Here is a 21,378-nt window from a genome sequence, read left to right as displayed (position 1 = left end):
CCTCTCTCTCTCTCGCTCTTCTGTCCTCTCTCCTCCATGACCCAGAAACCAATCAGTGTTTGAGTAGTATGAGGCCTTTTCTCGTTTGGGAAAAGTCCGTCCTCTCTCCTCCATGACCCAGAAACCGATCAGTGTTGAATGGTCGAGGAGTGTGTCAATTCGTTATTAATATTGAGTTACCTGACCTTTTGTCGTCAGAACAGCCTCAATTCATCGGGACATGGACTCGACAAGGTGTCGAAGGCGTTCCACAGGGTTGTTGACTCCAATTGCTTCCCACACTTGTGTCAAGTTGGCTGACTGTTGTTGAGCGTGAAAACCCAGCAGTGTTTCAGTTCATGACACTCTCAAACCAAGGCACTTAAATATTTTGTCTTGCCCATTCACCCTCTGAATGGGCACATAGACAATCCATGTCTCCTCCACTTCATCTATACTGATTTAAGTGGAGGTAGGGATCATAGCTTTCACCTGGTCAGTTTGTCATGGAAAGAGCAGGTGTGCCTAATGTTTTGTACACTCAGTGTATGCGATCAAAGACCGAGACGTCACAGTGGCCATTTAATAAGCGGAACTATTTATTGAGGAATTGGCTATTGATGATATCTGCGTTTTCTGTGAAAAAGAAGGTGAGAATCTGTCTCACTTGTTCTTTGAATGTAAATTTGTGTCCGAATTTTGGGAAAACCTTGCAAAGTACTTATTTACCATTATGAACACTGCCTAGAATTTTAACATAAAATATATAATATGTTACTATTGCGATGATAACAAAACCACTGAAATGATTGTTCATTTTTTAATGTTGCCAAATACTTTATACACAAACAAAAATTCCAAAATTCTATACCAAAATTACCAATTTTTCTGATTGAATTTAATTATCTTATTAAAACACTAACCCTAGTGAATAACAAAAAGAATAACATCTTCATGAATCATTATAATAAGATATTTTCAGAGTGAATATAATTGCACTTAAATTGTTTCTTTTTTGTATTTTATTTATATTTGTTGTATGTTTGAGCATTGTTAATACCTGTGTTTGGTTTGCTAGACATGTTTGATGTAGCAATGTAAGTTGATTTTTGTATTATGAATGATAAAAAATACATTTTAAAATACTTTTTTTTTAAACGGTTTAGTGAGGAATCTTTCCTCTGTTTCTCCTTCCTTGCTGCCATAGAAACGGGAAAGCCGATCTGATTAATGCTAACGTAAACAAACAGGCGAGCTAACGTTAACCAGCTTGCTACCTCAGTGGCACAAAAAAATTGCATCACAGGATATCCTTGCAATATTAATTGAGGAATATCATATTGGACATGTCTTCTGTCTCACAGATGAAAGAAAAGTAAGTTACATTAGCTAGCTACAGGAACGCAAACCTTTCAGCTGACGTTACGTTAACTAGCTACGTCTAGCAATCAAGCAAGCCAGCTAGCAAACGTTAGCAGGATATCAAGCAGGCCAACTTTGCTATCGCTAACGTTAGCTAGCTAATCGCATTAGCTAAAAAAACTGGTCGAATCAATGTTCAATGTTTCCACATAATTTCAACCTCAAAACATCTATGTAATGACGTTGAATCAACGTAGAAAACTGATTAGATTTGCAAAAAGTCAAACATTTAAGGGAATTTCGTCTTTTCACCCAACTTTTACCTAAATCCTATGATATAACGTTATTGACCTGTTTTGTCGAATTCACATTCAACGAAATGTAAGTCAACACTAAGTTAGACGTTGAAATTACGTCTGTGCCCAGTGGGTAAGTTAACTAATGTTATTTGACTGATTTTCTACATACGCCCAGCAACACTAACGTTAGCTAGGCTTAATTCTGGAGTAAAAATTGTTGCTTTGCTTCAAAACAAATAACTTTACTCTGTCTCTTAACAGCTCTGAGACCAGTAAATGGTTAGATGCACACTACGATCCAGTGGCCAATCTCTATACTTTTTCATCTTGCATTGGTAAGATTTCACCTTAACTACCACCAATTTCTCATTTCTGTCACTAGTCTTGTTAAATATATATTTGCTCAAGTTTTGTGCATATATATTTATTAACAAATTGGCTATTTCCTCAGACAATGAATTTACCCGGACCTGTGTATTTATTTTACAGCTCTTGCAGACCTGCATGGGGATGGTGAGAATAAGGTAAGAATAATGTTGCTACACCTGCTATCAGCGATTTCTTAATCTGCCACTAATCCTTTTTCTCATAGGGAGAAGCTCTTTATGCATGTTTTTTGGTTGACTCCTTTTGTTCTGTGGGTGCGTGTACGTGTGGTGTTTGATTAGTATGCCTTTGATTTCTGTGTACAAGATGAACATTCTCCTTCTTTCTGTTCTAGTTGGTGGTGGGGGACCTGGGAACTGGTTCATGCAACATGAAGCTGAAGGTGTACCGTGGAACTGGCCTGATGAGTGAGAACACGTTGCTCGATCTGCCCACTGGCTTGGTTTCTTTCCTCATGGACCAGCATGAGCCACGCACGCCTGCCATCGCTGTGGCTTCCGGCCCCTTCATCTATGTCTATAAAAACCTGCGGCCCTATTTCAAGTTCACTCTCCCTCCGTTAGAGGTCAATGCCCTGGAACAGGACGTCTGGAACCAGGCAAGGGAGGTGAGTGGAGCTGCAAAGATTTCTGCAAATAAAAAAACCAAAAATATATATAATTTTCCTCTATACTGTTAGAGCAATAACTTTTGAGATGTTTTCAATTTTTGACTTGCTGTACTTTTTTTATCTGAATTGGTGGGTTTTATGCACCAGCCAAGCTTCTGGGAGAGCACCATGATTCTCTTCTGATTGGCCTGCTGTACTAACCCTTCTCTTTTCACAAGGACATGATTGACCCATTGAGCTTGAAGGAAATGTTGGAGGGCATCCGGTACGTTCCTGCTAATAGCATGCGTCGAGTTATGTTCCCAATTGACTGTTGATTTTATTTAATTGCCTATACTTGATTTTCTGACCGTCTTACAAAGATATATATGAAACCATTCAAAAGACTGTACCATGATCAAAACTGGTTACTCTGACAAAATGGCATTATGATCATGGATTATGATCACGGTCATGGTAATAATTAGTGCTACTCTCCTGCCTTCACCTAGAGACAAAGCTGATGTTCCACTCTCCGTCAGATCTTTGAGGTAACAACTCAGTTATATAAGTAACTGCGACTGTTTGTGTGAGTGAGTGTCATCACCAATGATCCCTTCTATTTGTCAAGGTTCCTCATGTTGGACCCACAAGACACGGAGGCTTTTGTGAACCTTCATAAGGCGCAGCCAATACGAAGACAGGTAGCCTTCCTCACAGCAGTGATTGACTTGAGCAATGTGACACACACACACACACACAGTCAACTGTTTGTATGTGCTCTTAGACTGTTATTACATGCATCGGCACCCTGAAGAAGAACATGGCTGATGAGGATGCAGTCAGCTGTCTGGTTATTGGCACTGAGAGTAAAGATGTCTATATCCTGGACCCTGAGGCCTTCACCATCCTCTCGAAGGTCTGTTCAATACATAAAGAGTCATTTACAATGACGGCTCAATCATTGGTTCGATGTGATCTGGGAGGAAGAGCATGACAGTGGCCAGTGTAAGAGGGGCTTTTGCTTCAATTCCATACAGAGATTTGTATGAGACTTAACTTTTTTGTTGTTGAATTATCCAGATCCAGTCATGTTGTTGAATTCATATGGTTTACTCTCCCATTCCCTCTGTTGACATCCATATTCTTGTTGCCACAGATGTCCGTCCCCAGTGCTCCCACTCAAATGGATGTGACTGGTCAGTTTGATGTGGAGTTCCGGATCACTGTGGCCTGCCGCAATGGGAATATCTACATCCTCCGCAGGTATGGCAACCACTGACCAAAATATACCTTTGTCTCTATCCTTTACAGACAGACTGTACAGTATGTTGCCTGTAAAAATAAATCTGGCAATGTTTTTTTAGAACCTAATTAATACAGTCCCATTTGACCACATTCTTGCTGGGATAAGCCTGTTATATATCCTGTGCACATGCCAGCAAGTTTAGGAGTGGGAGCATAGCTGCGAGAAGTAAGGGTGCTGCAGCACCCCCTGAAAAGTCTAGTGAATAAAATAATATATACAATACATTTAAAAAATATCCTCACAAAAGTAGTGCACTGGGCCTTTACTAGTCCAATATTAGTGGAAAGATATAGCTGTCTGTAGCACGGGTCAGTTCTTATTTTTCCCTACACTTTGAGTATCTTCATTATGATACCAATAGAAAATAATAGCAATATATATTTTCAAAACATGTGAGTCTCGTGTTCATATTTCACACCCTCCGCAGGTTTTTGGAGTTGCTTATATGTAATCGAGCAAAATAATAGGCCTACACTTGATTTAGGCTACATTGTTGCATGCTAAATGTTTCTGATCGATGATAGATGACCCAACTAATAGATGAGCTACCACCTCTACTTATTTGTCCAGCCAGAGAATTAACCAAATATACACATGGAGATTCAGTGAAACAAAAGCACATAGATTGATTAAGACAAGTCACAGGCTTTTTGGTTGGGAGTAGGCTTAGGGTACTAAGTGACTACAAGTGAAAAGCAAAATAATCCCTTTGTTAATTAAACTACATACGGTAACATGCTGGCAAAGTGTTCTGCTCAGTGTTATTAAATGAGCCAACGAGACCAGAGAATCATGAGCAGCACTCACCTCAACTTAGCTAACATTTCAACAGTCTAATTGTAGCCTAATATCCAAACAGAGATTTAGTGAAAAGAAAGATGTGACAAATATTTATCGAGAGTCCCCACACTTGTCTCAAAACAGTGCTAAAGTTGTTGAACACGCGTTGGGTTTGCCTACTTTATTCCAATAGTTTCATCATTCAGTTATATTTATTCCCACAGTAATTCTTTCTGGATCCATCCAGTAGTGGTTAGAAAACAGTGCATGTGGTGGGCAGACAAAGTTTACAACTGCCAGGATAGTGGTAACGGGCGCTGCCTAGCAACCATCAAGAGCGTAATGCATGCCAATTCCACCTCAGCATTACTAAGTTGTAGGCAGAACTTGACCTCAATCATGACTAGGTCGGTTTGCGGAAATAAAAGTTTTGGCTTTGATACCGACAATATTTTTGAGATATAAAGAAAAGGTGGGAAAATGTCTTGGTTTGAAAGTTGTATATGTTTTGAGGATGAAATCACACATTGGATGACCCTCCCCCAAAACTTGAAGTTTAAACGTATTACATCTGGCCTGAGTGTATTACTGCCAGCCAATGTTTCTTTTCAGAGGATTCAGAGGAAATCGCTGGATATCATTTTGTTGTGCTCTGTGTTTGCAGGGACTCCCCCAAGCCCAAGTACTGCATTGAGCTGTCTTCTCACCCTGTGGGGCTGGTGAGGATGGGGAAGAGTGTGGTGGTGGGATGTGCCCAGGAGACCTTGCAGGGCTTCACACAGAAGGTAGGTAGCACCCTCTCTCACCTACACTCAGTCAATTCAGTAGAAACTGCAGCTGTGTGACGTGATAGTTGGAAGAGGCCTGTGTGTGTGTGTGTGTGTGTGTGTGTGTGTCTTATCCTGTTCTGTGTCCAGGGGAAGAAGCTGTGGACAGCTTGCCTGCCAGCCCCTGTCACTACCATGGGTGTGATGGACCTCCCCACCAGGGGCTTCCAGGCTGTGTTAGTGGGCCTGGCTAACTGTGAGGTTCACCTCTACAGAGACAAAAACCTCATCAGCACCATCAAGACTCCGGTAAGACACCATGGCTAGACAGGCCAATAGGTTACCAATAGGTTAGTAGCTACTTGATTCTGATGAAACACTCTTTTAGAAACAAATTCTCATTGGCACACAAAAGAGATGTGGGAATGTTTTTGGAAAGATGATTTAGGTTTGCTAGGTTTGTACCCCACTGCCATGATTAGTTGTGACTGTCAGTCCTCTGTGTTCCAGGATGTAGTGACCAGCATTTGTTTTGGGAGATATGGACGAGAAGACGGAACCCTTATAATGACCACCAAAGGTACAGATCACCTGTTCATTTAGGATAGAATCTTGGGATTGGAAGTATTGTTTAAAAGAGAGTCCTCTAGTCTAGGCTGCTCAGTACAATGGACACATGTTGAAATGAAGTCCCCTGCCTGATTTCAGCGTGTGTCCCTGTGTTTTGTAGGAGGTGGTCTGATAGTAAAGATCCTGAAGAGGACAGCTGTGTTTGATGACAGGGACTCTGCCCCAGGTCCCCCTCTGGCACAAAGCATCCGCCTCAATATCCCCAAGAAGACCAAGCTGTACGTGGACCAAACCATGAGGGAACGGGAGAATGCTGTGGGTACGTATGTCCAACCAGAACTGTAGTCTAGCCTGGACAGTGGCTACCACCTCCAGACTAAACAATGGTTTGCTTCTTTCTCTGCGGTTTTTGGAGAGCGTTTTGGGTTTCTTGGGTTTGTGGGTCAATTTGTGTAATGTTTGGTTTGGGCCGTGTGCTTTCCAGCAATGCACAGGGCCTTCCAGATGGACCTGAGTCGTCTGCGTCTGGCTGCAGCGAGGGCCTACGTTAAAGCCCTGGAGTCTAGCCTGACACCCATGTCCTCCAGCCTGTCTGAGCCTCTCAAGATGAACGCAGTGGTGAGTCTGGTGTCTGAGGGAATGTCAGTGTCTCCAGTAGAATCACAGCCATGGTTTAGCGCACAGTCAGAACTCCTGGTTGGGTCTCTCTCGTCCTGTCTGTGTTTTAGGTGCAGGGCCTGGGCCCGTCCTTCAAGCTAACTCTGAACATCCAGAACACAGCAGCATGCCGTCCTGTCATGCACTTGGCCATCAGCTTTCTGTATGATGAGAGCCTGTATAGTATGAGGACAGCCTTCTTTAAGGTGACCTTTCTTTTTAACCCATCATATATCATCACATGACCAGTGATATTTACTGTACACCTCCCTAATGTCGCTGGTATATCTCACTATTCACCCCCAAAGCCAATTCCTCTTTTGGCCGCCTTTCCTTCCAGTTCTCTGCTGACAATGACTGGAACAAACTGCAAAAATCACTGACGCTGGAAACTCATATCTCCCTCACTAGCTTTAAGCATCAGCTGTTAGAGCAGCTCACACATCACTGAACCTGTATATAGCCCATCTGTAAACAGCCCATCTATCTACCTACCTCATCCCCATACTGTATTTATCTTGCTCTTTTGCACCCCAGTATCTCTACTTGCACATTCATCTTCTGCACATCAATCATCAATCACATCAATCGCTACCATGGCCTATTTATTGCCTTACCTTCCTTATCTTACCTCATTTGCACACACTGTATATAGTCAATAATACAGTAGAAAAAGTCTGTTTGTTTATTCCATGTGTAACTTTGTGTTGTTATGTGTCGAACTGCTTTGCTTTATCTTGGCCAGGTCGCAGTTGTAAATGAGAACTTGTTCTCAACTAGCCTACCTGGTTAAATAAAGGTGAAAAAAATCAAATAAAATGTTATGTTCACTTTGACTAATTGCCTGAATATTATTGAATGTGTTCACTCTCCACAGATCCCCCTACTGGTTCCTGGGCTCAACTATCCTATTGACACATTTGTGGAGTGCCTGAGTGATAAAGGAATCTCTGACATCATTAAAGTATGCATTTAATTTCTCTGTTACTCTATTTTTCTTCACTGTGTAGCCATTTCAGTGCCTCCTTGAACATAAAACCAATGTGAAAGTAGAAGGTAAGCTGTTGTTGACACGCGTTGTGTAATTACAGGTGTTTGTGCTGCGAGAGGGCAAGAGTGCACCCCTGCTGACTGCCCATATCAACATGCCCGTCAGTGAGGGACTGGCACTCAACTGAGAGAGGGAGAGCGAGCGAGCAGCATCTTTAGGCCCTGGGCTGGCCTCTATGCTCTCACCCTGTGCTTCTAGCCCCCTCTAGTGGCAGGGCTGACTCGAGGTGACTGGGACGTTAACAGGATCAGCTTGTGTTGGCCCCAGAGGTGGTTAAAAGCCATGTGTAGCATACGTACGGTAGGACAGGAAGTCGGGCAATTTGTCCTTAGAGAGAACTCCATAGAGAGAAATGGGTTTATGATTGTATCACAGGATTTAAAATCCAAACGTAAGTGAAATGGTAAGCTGTGTGTTGGTGGATAGAGATGTCAGGACAATTATCGTAGTTATGAATACAAGTGTATAAAGTCATTATATATAATCAGAATTATTTATTGCTCTTTAAAGTTTGTTAAATAATTGCCGGGAAAAAAACAGATGTGCTGCTAATTTTTTAATGTTCAGATTATGACAGATGTTCAGATCATTCATTGCACTTTATTTTCAAAAATGAAAGATAACAAAAATCCATATATTCCTGAGAAGTGCAGCAGTATCCAGAAAGTTGGCTTTTCAAACAAATGTATTTAATAAAACCTTTAAATTGATTTTATTTTTACTCCACATTTCAAGGCGCTTTTGTTATTGAGGTTAGAATCTGTTTTTTTATTCTCTTCAAACTAAGGCTTTACATTATTGACTTGTGTCAGAATATAAATCCAACAGCTTGTTTCAAAAATAAAAAATCACTGATCACTGTTTTTTTTAAATATTTTTATAAAATGAAAGTCAAGCACCGGCAACATTCAAAAGCATTTGTGTTCTCCTCTACCTGTTTTAGAACCACAACTAGTCACATTTAAGACAATATTCTATGGCCGTTGGAGTCGGGGTGCCGCCACCAACACAAGCAGTAGCAGGCCAAGGCCATCCATCTGTCTAGGCAAACATGGTGAGGGAGATCCACTAAAGGAAAGAGAGCAAAGACTTCAACACCTCATAACACATTTAACAGCTTAAAGTAGTCACACTTCGATGACACCACTAAAACATTGATAAAGGAACTGCTGTGTCTGGGCTCAAAAGCAGTGTTTGATGTTAACACTCCACACGCTGCTCTCCCTGAAAATAAGAAGGCTGTGTTTCTGATGGTGGTGACATACCTGGAAGAAGCTGAAGGAAACCACCCCATCTACATCAGTGTCCATTTCTTTAAAGGTCTCTAGAATGGTGGACAGAGAGCGGTTTGTTCAGTCTACTGGTGTTAGTAGCATTATGACATATCACTGCTGTATTCAAGGTGAAGTCCACTCACTGAACATGGTCTCCAGACGGATGAGACAGTTGACAAAGTTATCAAAGTCCACATTCAGGTCTTCCTTTGCGTAGCGTAGGATGATGAGTTGGAACAAGTGGTTGGTCAACTTGAAGCCTGATGTAGAGAAAGGGAGAGTGTGTGAACAGCACATCAAACAGCTCTTATGATCTCTCACCTTGTCAACTAGTCTTGTCAGCAAAACTATTTTAGGCTTTTTGCCTGCTTACACATAGGGGTAGCTTGTCATGGTAGTACTAGGTAGAGACTTGTCTCCTGTTGGATAAAGTGACCAGAGGCAGAGCTGGTCATGTTATTGTGCACTTAAAAGGCCTCTAGTCAATACATATTGCGGAAGTTCAACGTTACAGTTTGATTGAAATTTAAAGGCAATGTTCTCATGTTAGAGGAGACTGCATTCACAGTAAACACACAGTAAACTCTGCGCTTGTTATATTATTGTGCTTTATACATTTTGTGAGGATGCTACTAGAACAGGAATAAAATGGTACCAGCTGATTCCAGTGCCATCCGCATTTCATAGGAGCTCATGGTGCCAGATTTATCCAGGTCAAACTTCCTAAACACAGTCTGAAGTGGTGGAGGAGAGGGAGAGAAGAGTGGAGAGAGGTTATTTACAAATGTTGGCAACAGCAAGCATGGTGTGGAAATCATACCCAACAATAGCTTGAAAATCTCAGAGGTCTATTTAGAAGAGTAGGACATGTTTGACTCACCAGGTACCGTTTGATCTTCTCCCACAGCACATGGAACTCTGTCAAGCCCAGCTTCCCAGTGCCGGTGGTCTGTCAAATCAATGTCAAGGACAGACAGAGGAATAAAGAGGAAGCACAGTGATAGTTGACACACATCAGGGTGGGTATAAAGAAGGTGTAGTTAAGGATACATCCATGAGACTTATCATGCAACGACACGCCTCCTTGCCAAAGCCGTCTGTCTTCAGGTCCTTATCTGTGACATAAAAAGTGACAGTGAACACACCATACAAGTGTTACCTCACATGCCTTTCCCTTTAACTAAAAGAGATGCCAGTATAACAGACTCACGCTTGCTGATGATTCTGTTTAGGATGGTCTGAAGCTTGGATGCACTGATTTCCATTTCCTGTGAGAATAAAATAAAGTAAGAAAGGACTACAAGTACCATGTATCCCACCAAAAATGTAGTTTTCTCTCACCGCTCCAGCGAGCTGTCTAAAGAGACCCTTGAAGCCTGCATCAATCTGGCTCTCATCCAGCTCTACCTGCAGCAGATACACACAGACAGTTTAGTTGTCTGCCACCTGTACAACTGTGGTATACTGATTAGTCAATAGATTAATATTGGTTTGAATTAGTTCAAAATCATTTCTCACCTCCTCAGGCAGATCAGCTGTGATGTCATCATCCAATTCCCTGTTAGGAGAGGATCAAGTCTTTAGCCAGTTTCATTGGCTTGAGCTTTTCATATGTCTCTCCCTCTGTCCTACCCAACCCACCCCACCACCATTCACTCACTGGGAGTCAGCTGGCTTCTCAGAGAACACCCTGAGCACAAAGTCTCCGTCCTTCTGGGGCTCGAAGGTGGAGGGGATGACAATATACTCTCCCTGGGGCAGGCAGAAGCGGGTGCTGACCTCTCTCAGGTTGATGAAGAGCTCTGACCGGGCACTGGAGCCGTGGGTCAGGAAAAAGTCCCTCTTTAGATGCACCCCAGCCCGACCCGTAAACTGTCCAGGAGAGAGGAGGAGAGGAAAGGAACAGCGAAAGGAAAGAGGATGATAGGAGATAGTACAGAAATGAGAGGACCAATATTTGTGGGTAGAGATTGCTGTTATGGTCTCATGCAGAGATGGACTCCTAGCATTACCAGAATGTGTCATACCTCTTCTGGAACCTAGAAGAGAAAAAGAAAGGTATTTAAGTCACAGCATTCTTACAGATTCTTAACTTCACTGTTACCAAATACAAATAATTACTGAAGTAAATATCTTGCCTCATAGATGGTGAATCCAATGGTCTCCATGTCTTTCCCCTCACGCCGTTGCCGACGACGATCCTTCTGCATCAGCGCCACCAGGAAGCTGCAACCTGATTGGCCATCTGTGTCTGGGTGCTGAAGGGCCACTTTGAATTGAGGGTTGAGCCAGAACGTTGCTGTAGAGAAGATGGGAAAACATAAAAACCCTAATCTATTACTCCTTGTACCCCTTCTCTCTCAATTCATTATCCTAATGTACCTGGGTAGTTCCTGCAGCCCCCTGCAGTGCTGCCTCTCCTCCACTCTCCAGGGTAGAGCGTTGAGCTCCACTTCTTCACTTGGCTGGCCTGCAGGGCGTCTGCTGTCAGATTACAGATTTCCAAACGGCTGAACTCACGCAGAAAGTCACGGAATGACATCCTGTGTGGGAGGGTTTATGGGAGAGGCAGAGAGACTGGTTTTGAGGGTACTATTGGCTTAATATTGTGTTAGGATAAAAATATAAAATATTTAAAAACTCTTGACAAACTACTTACCAGAACTCGCCATCTTCGCTACGGTTGTACAATCTAGCTCTGACCGATGGGTCAACTCCAGCCCACTCTCTTGAACTGAAACCACAAAGAAAGACTGACACATCTCTTAAAATACATCTCACCAGCCCAAGTTGACTCAAGACTGAACTTTTCCTGAACTAACTCTTACCCAATTTTCCTCCACCTCATTCCCCTCTAGTTATCTCACCTCTTATCTCTCCCTCCCCCTCTTCTCTCACTTGTCACTCCAGGCTCCGGTCCACTCCACCTCTCCCCAGGGGTTCCTGATCCGCAGGAGCTTGGCGGGACTTCCTTTAAACTCCACCTAGCCAATAAGAATGAGTTGCTGTCTGTGATATAACTATATGTGTATTGTTAATCAAAACTTTAATTATCCAGGTCATTCTCTCACCTCCTCCACACCTGTCACAGAGTAGGCATGGCCTTTCACCAGCTTCTTGAATGTCATCGCCTCCATCTCGAAAACACCAGAGATCTGAAATAATTAGAGAATTATTTTTTCTATATAGCACAAAGAAGTTTTTTCTTAAAGAAAAGTGTGTGTGTGTGTTTGTGTGGTATGTGTGTGTTTATGTAGAAGGCCAGCATCCCAGAGGCGCCTCTTTACTGTTGACGTTGAGACTGGTGTTTTGCAGGTACGGTTTAATGAAGAAGCCAATTGAGGACTTGTGAGGCATCTGTTTCTCAAACTAGACACTCTAATGTACTTGTCCTCTTGCTCAGTTTTGCACCGGGGCCTCCCATTCCTCTTTCTATTCTGGTTAGAGACAGTTTCCTCTGTTCTGTGAAGGGAGTAGTATGCAGTGTTGTACGAGATCAGTTTTTGGCAATTTCTCGCATGGAATACCCTTAATTTCTCAGAACAAGAATAGGCTGACAAGTTTCAGAAGAAAGTTCTTTGTTTCTGGCCATTTTGAGCCTGTAATCGAACCCACAAATGCTGATGCTCCAGATACTCAATAGTCTAAAGAAGGCCAGTTTTATTGCTTCTTTTCTTTAATCAGAACAACAGTTTTCAGCTGTGTTAACATCATTGTTAACATCATTTTCTAATGATCAATTAGCATTTTCTAATGATAAACTTGAATTAGCTAACACAGCGTGCCATTGGAACAAAGGAGTGATGGTTGCTGATAATGGGCCTCTGTACGCCTATGTAGACATTCCATAAAAAATCTGCCGTTTCCAGCTAAAATAGTCATTTACAACAATTATACCAATGTCTACACTGTATTTCTGATCAATCTGATATTATTCTAGTGGACAAAAAAAATATGTTTTTCTTTCAAAAACAAGGACATTTCTAAGTGACCCCAAACTCTTGAACGGTAGTGTATGTGAATGCGTTTTAACTATACTTGTGGGGATCAGAAGTCCCCACAAGAATAATAAACAAACACATTTGACCATCTGGGGACATTTTGTTAGTCCCCACAAGGTCAAATGCTATTTCTAGGGGGTTAAGGTTAGAATTAGTGTTAGGGTTAGAATTAGGTTTAGGGTTAGACGCTAGGGTTAAGGTTAGTTTTTCAGTTTAGGTTTAGGGGTTAGGGAAAATAGGATTTTGAAGGGGACTGAATTGTATGTCCCCACAAGGTTAGTTATACAAGACTGTGCATGTGTGCGTGTGGTGTGTGTTGCTAACATCTATGGAGCATCCCAGCAGGGAACCTCGCTCCACTGCTCTACTGATTATGCTGAACAGGTCTGGATGGGCCTTCTTCAGCTCAAACATCTCTGTCACGCCCCCTGTGAAGTCCTCAAACCCCTCCGATGTACTGCCCCCTGAGAGGGCCTCGTAACAGCCATTGAGCCTGCAACACAGACAGACAGACAGTGGCGTCTCGTAGCAGCCATACAGTTCTGTTATAACAATTTGTTATGTTGTGTCTGTACAGTCATTTGTCTTTCTCTCGCCATCCATTGTCCTTACTTTGCATAGGCCTTCTCCAGCAGGGCGCTCCAGAACTCAGCCCCCTCTGCTGAGTGGAGAAACAGCAGCTTCCCATCCTTCACTGGCAGCCTGTCATCAATCACCACATCCACCCACTCCCCAAACTGCCAGAACTACACACCAGGTGCACATGGGAAACGAGCAAAACTGCTACAAAATAGTCTTTGGTATACACACCATATAAATGCAGTAATGTACAACTTCTGTGATTTAAGGATGGTTGTGTTTACTATGCTGCATTCATTGCTGGGAGAGGCTCTGCTGCAGACCTTTCTGCATACTGCAGTGCACAGAGTCAGGTTGCCAGGGATAAAGGAGATTGCTTGGCAACAAGACAATTGCAGTTCAACTGACTCCCCAGAGTGTTTGTCTAAAACCAAAGAGGTAAACCCCGCTGTGCTCTTTCAGTTATGAGTGCATTGCCTCTGGTGCTAAGTGTGTGCCCCAGATCTTTATCCCTTGTCCCTCTCTTTGGGTGGCATGCTAAAGGGGCTAGGCTGGCTGGTGGACTGTGGGACTGGCCTGGTGCTCCCTGTAGGAATCTGGCAGCAGGGTGCTTTAGCAGCCCTTCCCTGCTTTTCTGAGTGACACTCTGTTTACGTCCACCTATAAATACGGGCAGTAATTATAGCAACATGCATGCAGCCTGTGGGGACAAGACTGACTGGAGGAGTTGGGGGATGTGGGGCAGTGGCACTCCCAACACTGGGAATTTAGGGTGGAGGGCCAGATCAGTTACAATAGCTAGTATATTGTAAAGGTCTGTCCATTTGGGTGTACAGTCTACTGAAATAAAGGGCATTAAGTCACAGCAGACAAACGATATTGAGCTGGAGATGGGTAAAATATTTCAATATGTGGGAAAACAGGAGTAGCTCTGGACAGGACAGATATAGCCGGGTAGAAGTGGTAAGGACTGATAGGAGTGGTACGGGGGAAGGTAGTGAAGTGTAGAAGTACCTGGAAGTGAAAGATCCCAGCATACTGTTGGTGGAAGCTCTGCCCATGGGGCACCACCCGATGTAGTAGAGTCTCATTCAGTGTAAGTGAAGCAATTGCTGCCAGCAGCCAACAGTCACCTGGCCCACAAAATATACCACATGACACCTACCACATGACATTACGTTAGGTGTGCCTAAATAACTTAGCTATGATAATCAAATCATGGTTTGAGAAAACTCAACTTTGAGAAAAGTAGGGGTATTGTCATCATGTAAGTCTCCGTCTCTCTGTTTATCTATCAGTTCATGTAATTTCGTCACCATTGCACACAATAGTCCCAAAGCCCAGCTCCATAGCACAGTAGGGCAGAGGTTGGGCACATTGTGGGCAATCTGAACTCACCCAGAGCTCCCTGGCAGACGTCTGTGCGAGTGGCTCCGTCTACGATGAAGTGAGGGTCAGAGCAGAACTCCTGAGGAACACAGAGAGTTTCAACGGGTGAGACATATCAAGATGGATAGGAGCATCTCTGCTGTAGAAAGTCAAACCTGCAGATGTATCTCTCCCTCACCGTGGGGCGCATCCATCGGACCCCCTGTGTCTTTATAGAGTGTGACCCCAGCTCCTTGAAGCCCAGCGACGAGATCTGAGCAGGGAATGCATCATCCTCAAACAGCCGTCTGCTCTGCAGACTGTGGGACCGGAGATATTCAAAGTCTTGGCCTAAGAACTTCAAGGCCTTGTCATTCTGACCGATGCCCTCATTGCGGTCCCACTGGCTCCTCAAACGAGCAGCCACTCCAGAGGCAAACACACGTTCAATAACCTGCTCCATCACCTGCTCCATAGCTTCCTCCCCAACTCCACTCAAAAAAAGCTGAATAAGGCAAAAATTGACAATATGTTATAATTGATAAGACAGTGCTTATGCACACACACATTCACAGAGAGAGTAACAAAACAGAGAGTAACAAAACAGTTATACTCATATTATAGCTCATGTATTTTTTTAACACGTTGGGTAAATCTCAGGCAAATCCTATAAAGTGTTCACCACTTATTGACTGAATGCATCAGATTATTGATAACAAAAGCGACTCCAATGCATTTTTTGCGAGTGTACGAACACAAATGCATCTATCCATTCCTATTTGTCATATATTACAAAAACAATATATATTTTTTAAATACCTTACAGACGTGTTTACGCCGAGATTTTTTGACCGCCACGGTTAAATGCCTCGCCGTGCTTCATTGAACTAAAAGCTGGGTTGGTTTTCTGGCTGCCACTCAGATTCTCCCACCGACCGTCCCATAGAAGATTCCTCTAGGCCTGCGCAACGCATTTTGCATTACTCAGCACATATCTTGCGAATTCAACAAAAGAAAACGTGTTTGATGAGAGGTGCTTTTCCATACACACACCAAATTATATTATATAGCCCAAGTATATTCTAAAATATGAGATTCAATTTAGCAGGTGGCTTAACTTGATTTGAAACGGATTTGTAAATCCAGTTAATCTAATTAAGGCCACTGAATAAGCATGGACCATGTAAAGATATGAAGTCGTTTTAATGAACATGTTTCTGTGAATCCCCTTTGTTGTTTACAACATAACTTCACAAAAGTGGCATCAGCTGAGTTGTTTTACTGTAACAATGCCTCCATCTAGTGGCAATAGATCAGTCATACAGTAACACGAAAACCAAGTAGGCCTACACTGTAAAAGGTTGTTATTTTGACACAAGAAATCGAACAGTAAAGTACCATATTCATTATTTACAGTAAATTGCGATGTGTGATTTTAGCCGTAAATAGTGAATGATACCGTACATTCTAAAGATGTACACTCCTTCCCATATAGGCCTACTGGTTGAAAAGGCAAGTCAGTTAAGAACACATTCTTATTTTCAATGAGGTCCTACCGGGGAACAGTGGGTTAACTGCCTTGTTCAGGGGCAGAACGATATATTTTGTACCTTGTCAGCTCGGGGATTCGAACTTGCAACCTTTCGGTTAATAGTCCTCTAACCACTAGGTTACCTGCCGCCCCAAACATGGAGTTTGAACAGTAAATGACGTCAGAGCTCAGGCCGCTTTTCACAGCTCTTGTGTTGGTTTTGACTGACTGACTGACTGACAGCAGTTCTGAATTTGAGCAGCGCGCGATAAGAAGATCTCTCCTATCCCTTCTGGTAATTGGGCAACTTTTGCAAACGTTTTCTTGTCTGAGTGAGGGAAAGGCTGTAAATTAAAATGACTTGATATAATTTGAAAGATGAGACGTTAAAGAATAATAAATAACGCTTTGATGTCATTCAAGCAAGCCTTTACATTTCCATATCATAAAACTAATGGCATATACAGTGTCAGCGTTTATGATCACTAAGTTTGATGCACAGTTACAAGACGACATTGGTATCACCCTGGGTTGTTATGAACAAATGAACAAATAAGTCTATGATTGTTTATTGTGAAGAACATTTACAGTGGCACATGCACCTGAATGCACTCTTGACTCCTTTCTGTGCGCACCATAATTACGATTTGTTTCTTTGAATTGTCTTGTGAAAGCATAACACTGTAAGATCGTATTTTATAACTTAGCTAGTGATGTTGCCAATAGAAGAACATTTAAAATCATGCCCACCTGACCCAGACTACGATTTTTAATGGATCGTTTTTGGATTGCGTAAACAACAACAGTAATTGTGTGATGGCGGGATGCAAGGCTGAGTTCCAAACAAAACAACTACAAGTGTGCTTGCTCCAGTTCCTCAAAGGCAGAGCTAGAAGTAAAAGTACCCAATAATTGAAGACTTCTTTGAGTCGTAAAAGTTCATTAAAATTACTTAGGAACTGTGCACACTCTGGAGAGATGTGTAGCCACTAGGAGACACCAGTTAGTCCTCTAACTCAAACCCTTGTTATTTTTTGTCTTATGTTGTACCTACCCCACATTTTCCAGGAATAGTCTTATCATGTTACTGAATGTATCCAGAGTATTTTGTTATCAACAAATGCATTGAAAAGTACAGTAAATGTAAAATGAATATAAAAACAACAGTGTAATGTTTGGATTCGGTCTTGTGTCAGGTGAACTGTAGTGTCCTCACCTTTGGTCTCATCATTTCCCCATTCGCTCCTAACAGGTTCCCTTTCAATTGCTACCATAGTTATGCATATTCTTTAAATATTTCTTCTGTAAGAAACATTTCAATTTAGCCCTATCCATATAGGCCAATTCCAACAAGTGTGAAGGGAAGTACAGTACATTACTGTAACAGCACATCATTATGGGATGGGCAACTGGCAACTTCTTCAACATTCTGAGTGATAGGATGGAGTGACATCAATGTCTGAAGTGAACAAACCAAACAAGGTGTCTACATTTATTTATATGTTTACAAATTGAATTACACTGAAAATGACTCTGTTATGGAAAATTGTGATTTATACAGTAAATGTGTACATTTATCAACACTAAATTACTGTAAAGCATTATTCTGCAGCATACACACAATTATGGTGCACTGGGAAAATGAAATAATTGCTGTATTTCGAAAGATACTGTAATTCCACCCCACAGTACCGTACCCTATTTTTGGAGTGTCAATAACATTTTGACCACTAGTTGTTGTGTGGTATTGTTGTGTCTGGCTTATTAACATATTTTGAGGCGTGCGTTGTGACAGGCTACATTTGTGCCACCCGTTACTGAGAGTACTATACCAATTTATTGTAGGTGTACTGTAGTTGTGCCACAACAATTAAATGTGTATAGGGGACAGATTGGAGTGGCAGCAAGTCTCATACCATTAGGGATAGTTTACCCAAATTACAAAATTATCCTGGAAGCAGTCTATGGACAAGGTATGACAGCAATCCATGCTTTGGTTTACTTTCTCTGGCACTGTTTTCAAATCATCAAAAAATATCTAATATTGATTGTGAAGTGCACCAAAGTAACTTATAGATGATTTGAACATGATGTGCAGAAAATGCTAATTTTGGTCCCATGACTTGAATGGGATTTGTGTCAACAAATGTTAAAACATTAGCATTTGGAAACATTGCCAAGGAAACTAAACCAAAGCATGGATTGCTGTCATACCTTGTACATAGACTGCTTACAGGGTAAGGAAACCAATGTGTCATCTTGTAATTTGGGTGAACTATTCCTTTAATGGTTCAGTATTTGCCATGTCCTTTGGTCTGTTTTGCCCTGTAGTCACTGCTAGTTTTTAAGCCTTTGTTAAGGCCTCTCGAAGTGCGTTAGAGTCCTTAATTAACAAAGGCTTCCAAACTGGCATTCATTGATATTCTGTAATATGTAAAAACATTACCTACAAGCCAACCTTGTTTATACAAACAGACTTATATTTTGGGTTCTATTGGGGTATGACAGTTGTACTAAGCTCATGAGCATTTATAAGTTATATTCTTCAAGAATCAATGGGTTTGTATCATCAATTTAAAAGTAAAAAAATGCATGTAGCAATCGCAGATTGCCCCTTATATAGGAAGAGAACATTCAACTCTATAAGGAAAAACAACATTTGGAGGACCATGGTCATGAAGAAGAAGCATCATGAGGTGCAAAATCATGACTGAACAGTAAACATGTAAAGGGTCCAAATCAACATATCCCCGAGCAGTTGGGTAGGCAGGGTGCCATAGACAGCTGCTCCTAAACCCCACAGGAAGACAACATGCTGTCAGAATAAATAATTATACAGCACATACTGAGGAGAAGCAACATAAACGATTGGCTAATTACTTCTGCCTACGCACGCCTACGGAGTAAGGACTGCTGCTGAGCCACGCCTACGGAGTAAGGACTGCTGCTGAGCCAGGCCTACGGAGTAAGGACTACTGCCTACGCACGCCTACGGAGTAAGGACTGCTGCTGAGCCACGCCTACGGAGTAAGGACTGCTGCTGAGCCAGGCCTACGGAGTAAGGACTGCTGCTGAGCCAGGCCTACGGAGTAAGGACTGCTGCTGAGCCAGGCCTACGGAGTAAGGACTGCTGCTGAGCCAGGCCTACGGAGTAAGGACTGCTGCTGAGCCAGGCCTACGGAGTAAGGACTGCTGCTAAGGAGCCAGGCCTACGGAGTAAGGACTGCTGCTGAGCCACGCCTACGGAGTAAGGACTGCTGCTGAGCCACGCCTACGGAGTAAGGACTGCTGCTGAGCCAGGCCTACGGAGTAAGGACTGCTGCTGAGCCACGCCTACGGAGTAAGGACTGCTGCTGAGCCACGCCTACGGAGTAAGGACTGCTGCTGAGCCACGCCTACGGAGTAAGGACTGCTGCTGAGCCACGCCTACGGAGTAAGGACTGCTGCTGAGCCACGCCGGAGTAAGGACGAGCCAGTAAGGACTGCTGCTGAGCCAGGCCTACGGAGTAAGGACTGCTGCTGAGCCACGCCTACGGAGTAAGGACTGCTGCTGAGCCACGCCTACGGAGTAAGGACTGCTGCTGAGCCAGGCCTACGGAGTAAGGACTGCTGCTGAGCCAGGCCTACGGAGTAAGGACTGCTGCTGAGCCAGGCCCACACTTCCATTATGAATAACAGATTATGGCAATGTTACATTTATGAATATTGTTAAATGTATTGCTCTTCTTTTTAAAATAGCAGTTTGTAATGATTTGGGTGAATTCACTATTCTAATACCTTGACCTTGTGTAACCTCCTATATCAAGACATGATGTACTCAGGGATACATCCTCTGCTGATACCTACTAAGTCTCCTGATGTATTCACTACAGTGCTACAAAACAACACTAGTGTGACTGTCACATAGCGAGCCTGTCAAACTAAAGATTACTTTACCATCTAGTTAAATCTCTCTTACTACACTGTAAGATCCATTACAAGTTTAAGGTAAGCAATAGCTGATGGAACCCAGAGTAATCAGGTTTGTCATTCCAGCTCATATAGTCTGCAGATGTGTTCTCTTGCATCTCCCAGTATCAGCTTACACTGAATGTAACAGAGACCTACCGTCGGATGCACAATGAGAACAAGTAGAACAAAAGGCATGTAACTCAATAGAAGCTAGGCTCCACTTGGTGGCAGTTCATTACAATCCAGGCTACTACCACATTCATCCCTGTCACTCTGAACATTTTACAGCCTATTTTGTCGGTGCTTGTAGAAGCTTGTAGTTCTTAGCTCACATGTTACTTTTATCGTCTGTATATCCTGTTTATTGTCTGTCTGTATATCCTGTTTATAGTCTGTATATCCGATTTATCGTCTGTATATCTTATGTATCGTCTGTCTGTATATCCTGTTTATCGTCTGTCTTTATATTCTGTTTATTGTCTGTATATCCTGTTTATTGTCTGTATATTCTGTTTATCAACTCAAATTGTATTAATCACATGCACCGAATAAAACAGTGAAATGCTTACTTACAAGCCCCTAACCAACAATGTAGCTTAAAAAATACAAATAAGAATAAGAAATAAAAGGAACAAGTAATTAAAGAGCAGCAGTAAAATAAAAATAGTGAGACTATATACAGGGGGTACCGGTACAGAGTCAATGTGCGGGGACACCAGTTAGTCGAGGTAATTGAGGTAGTATGTACATGTAGGTAGAGTTATTAAAGTGACTGCATTGATAATAACAGAGAGTAGCAGCGGCATACAAGTAAAAGAGGGCGGGGGGGGGGGGGGGTAATGCAAACAGTCTGGGTAGCCATTTGATTATGGGGGAAGAAGCTGTTTTAGAAGCCTCTTGGACCTAGACCTGGCTCTCCGGTAC

General features: G+C 42.5%; 2 protein-coding genes across 3 annotated transcripts; one reads left to right on the top strand and one right to left on the bottom strand.

Moving 5' to 3' along the window:
* Positions 1 to 45: 45 nt before the first annotated feature.
* bbs1 (Bardet-Biedl syndrome 1) lies at positions 46 to 8,613 on the top strand. 2 transcript variants are annotated; one of them, XM_064971561.1, is made up of 17 exons: positions 46 to 1,354; positions 1,902 to 1,975; positions 2,130 to 2,164; positions 2,362 to 2,634; positions 2,856 to 2,902; positions 3,129 to 3,167; positions 3,248 to 3,320; positions 3,404 to 3,535; positions 3,776 to 3,882; positions 5,370 to 5,490; positions 5,623 to 5,781; positions 5,983 to 6,052; positions 6,203 to 6,361; positions 6,527 to 6,660; positions 6,771 to 6,905; positions 7,577 to 7,663; positions 7,791 to 8,613. In XM_064971561.1, exons 1-17 carry the CDS (start codon positions 1,326 to 1,328, stop codon positions 7,875 to 7,877), a joined length of 1,761 nt encoding a protein of 586 aa, XP_064827633.1. In that variant the 5' UTR covers positions 46 to 1,325; the 3' UTR covers positions 7,878 to 8,613. The 2 variants fall into 2 exon arrangements, with proteins under 2 accessions (XP_064827633.1, XP_064827634.1); XM_064971562.1 differs by lacking the exon at positions 46 to 1,354 and adding an exon at positions 1,377 to 1,770.
* On the bottom strand, positions 8,595 to 15,898 carry si:dkeyp-50d11.2 (calpain-1 catalytic subunit). The gene is made up of 22 exons (XM_064971563.1): positions 15,792 to 15,898; positions 15,172 to 15,477; positions 15,003 to 15,072; positions 14,619 to 14,737; positions 13,638 to 13,771; positions 13,350 to 13,518; positions 12,096 to 12,179; positions 11,923 to 12,008; positions 11,684 to 11,758; positions 11,407 to 11,567; positions 11,163 to 11,323; positions 11,052 to 11,063; positions 10,685 to 10,896; positions 10,543 to 10,582; positions 10,366 to 10,431; positions 10,235 to 10,292; positions 10,075 to 10,139; positions 9,905 to 9,973; positions 9,680 to 9,758; positions 9,168 to 9,284; positions 9,016 to 9,074; positions 8,595 to 8,818 (listed from the first exon to the last, which is right to left on the bottom strand). The coding sequence occupies exons 2-22, from the start codon at positions 15,445 to 15,447 to the stop codon at positions 8,792 to 8,794; spliced, it is 2,139 nt and encodes a 712-aa protein (XP_064827635.1). The 5' UTR covers positions 15,448 to 15,477; positions 15,792 to 15,898; the 3' UTR covers positions 8,595 to 8,791.
* Between the last annotated feature and the right edge of the window lie 5,480 nt (positions 15,899 to 21,378).

The sequence above is a fragment of the Oncorhynchus masou genome, chromosome 8 (genome assembly GCF_036934945.1).
Source record: "Oncorhynchus masou masou isolate Uvic2021 chromosome 8, UVic_Omas_1.1, whole genome shotgun sequence".
Taxonomy (NCBI): Eukaryota; Metazoa; Chordata; class Actinopteri; order Salmoniformes; family Salmonidae; genus Oncorhynchus; species Oncorhynchus masou.
This window is presented reverse-complemented; position numbering and strand designations above follow the sequence as displayed.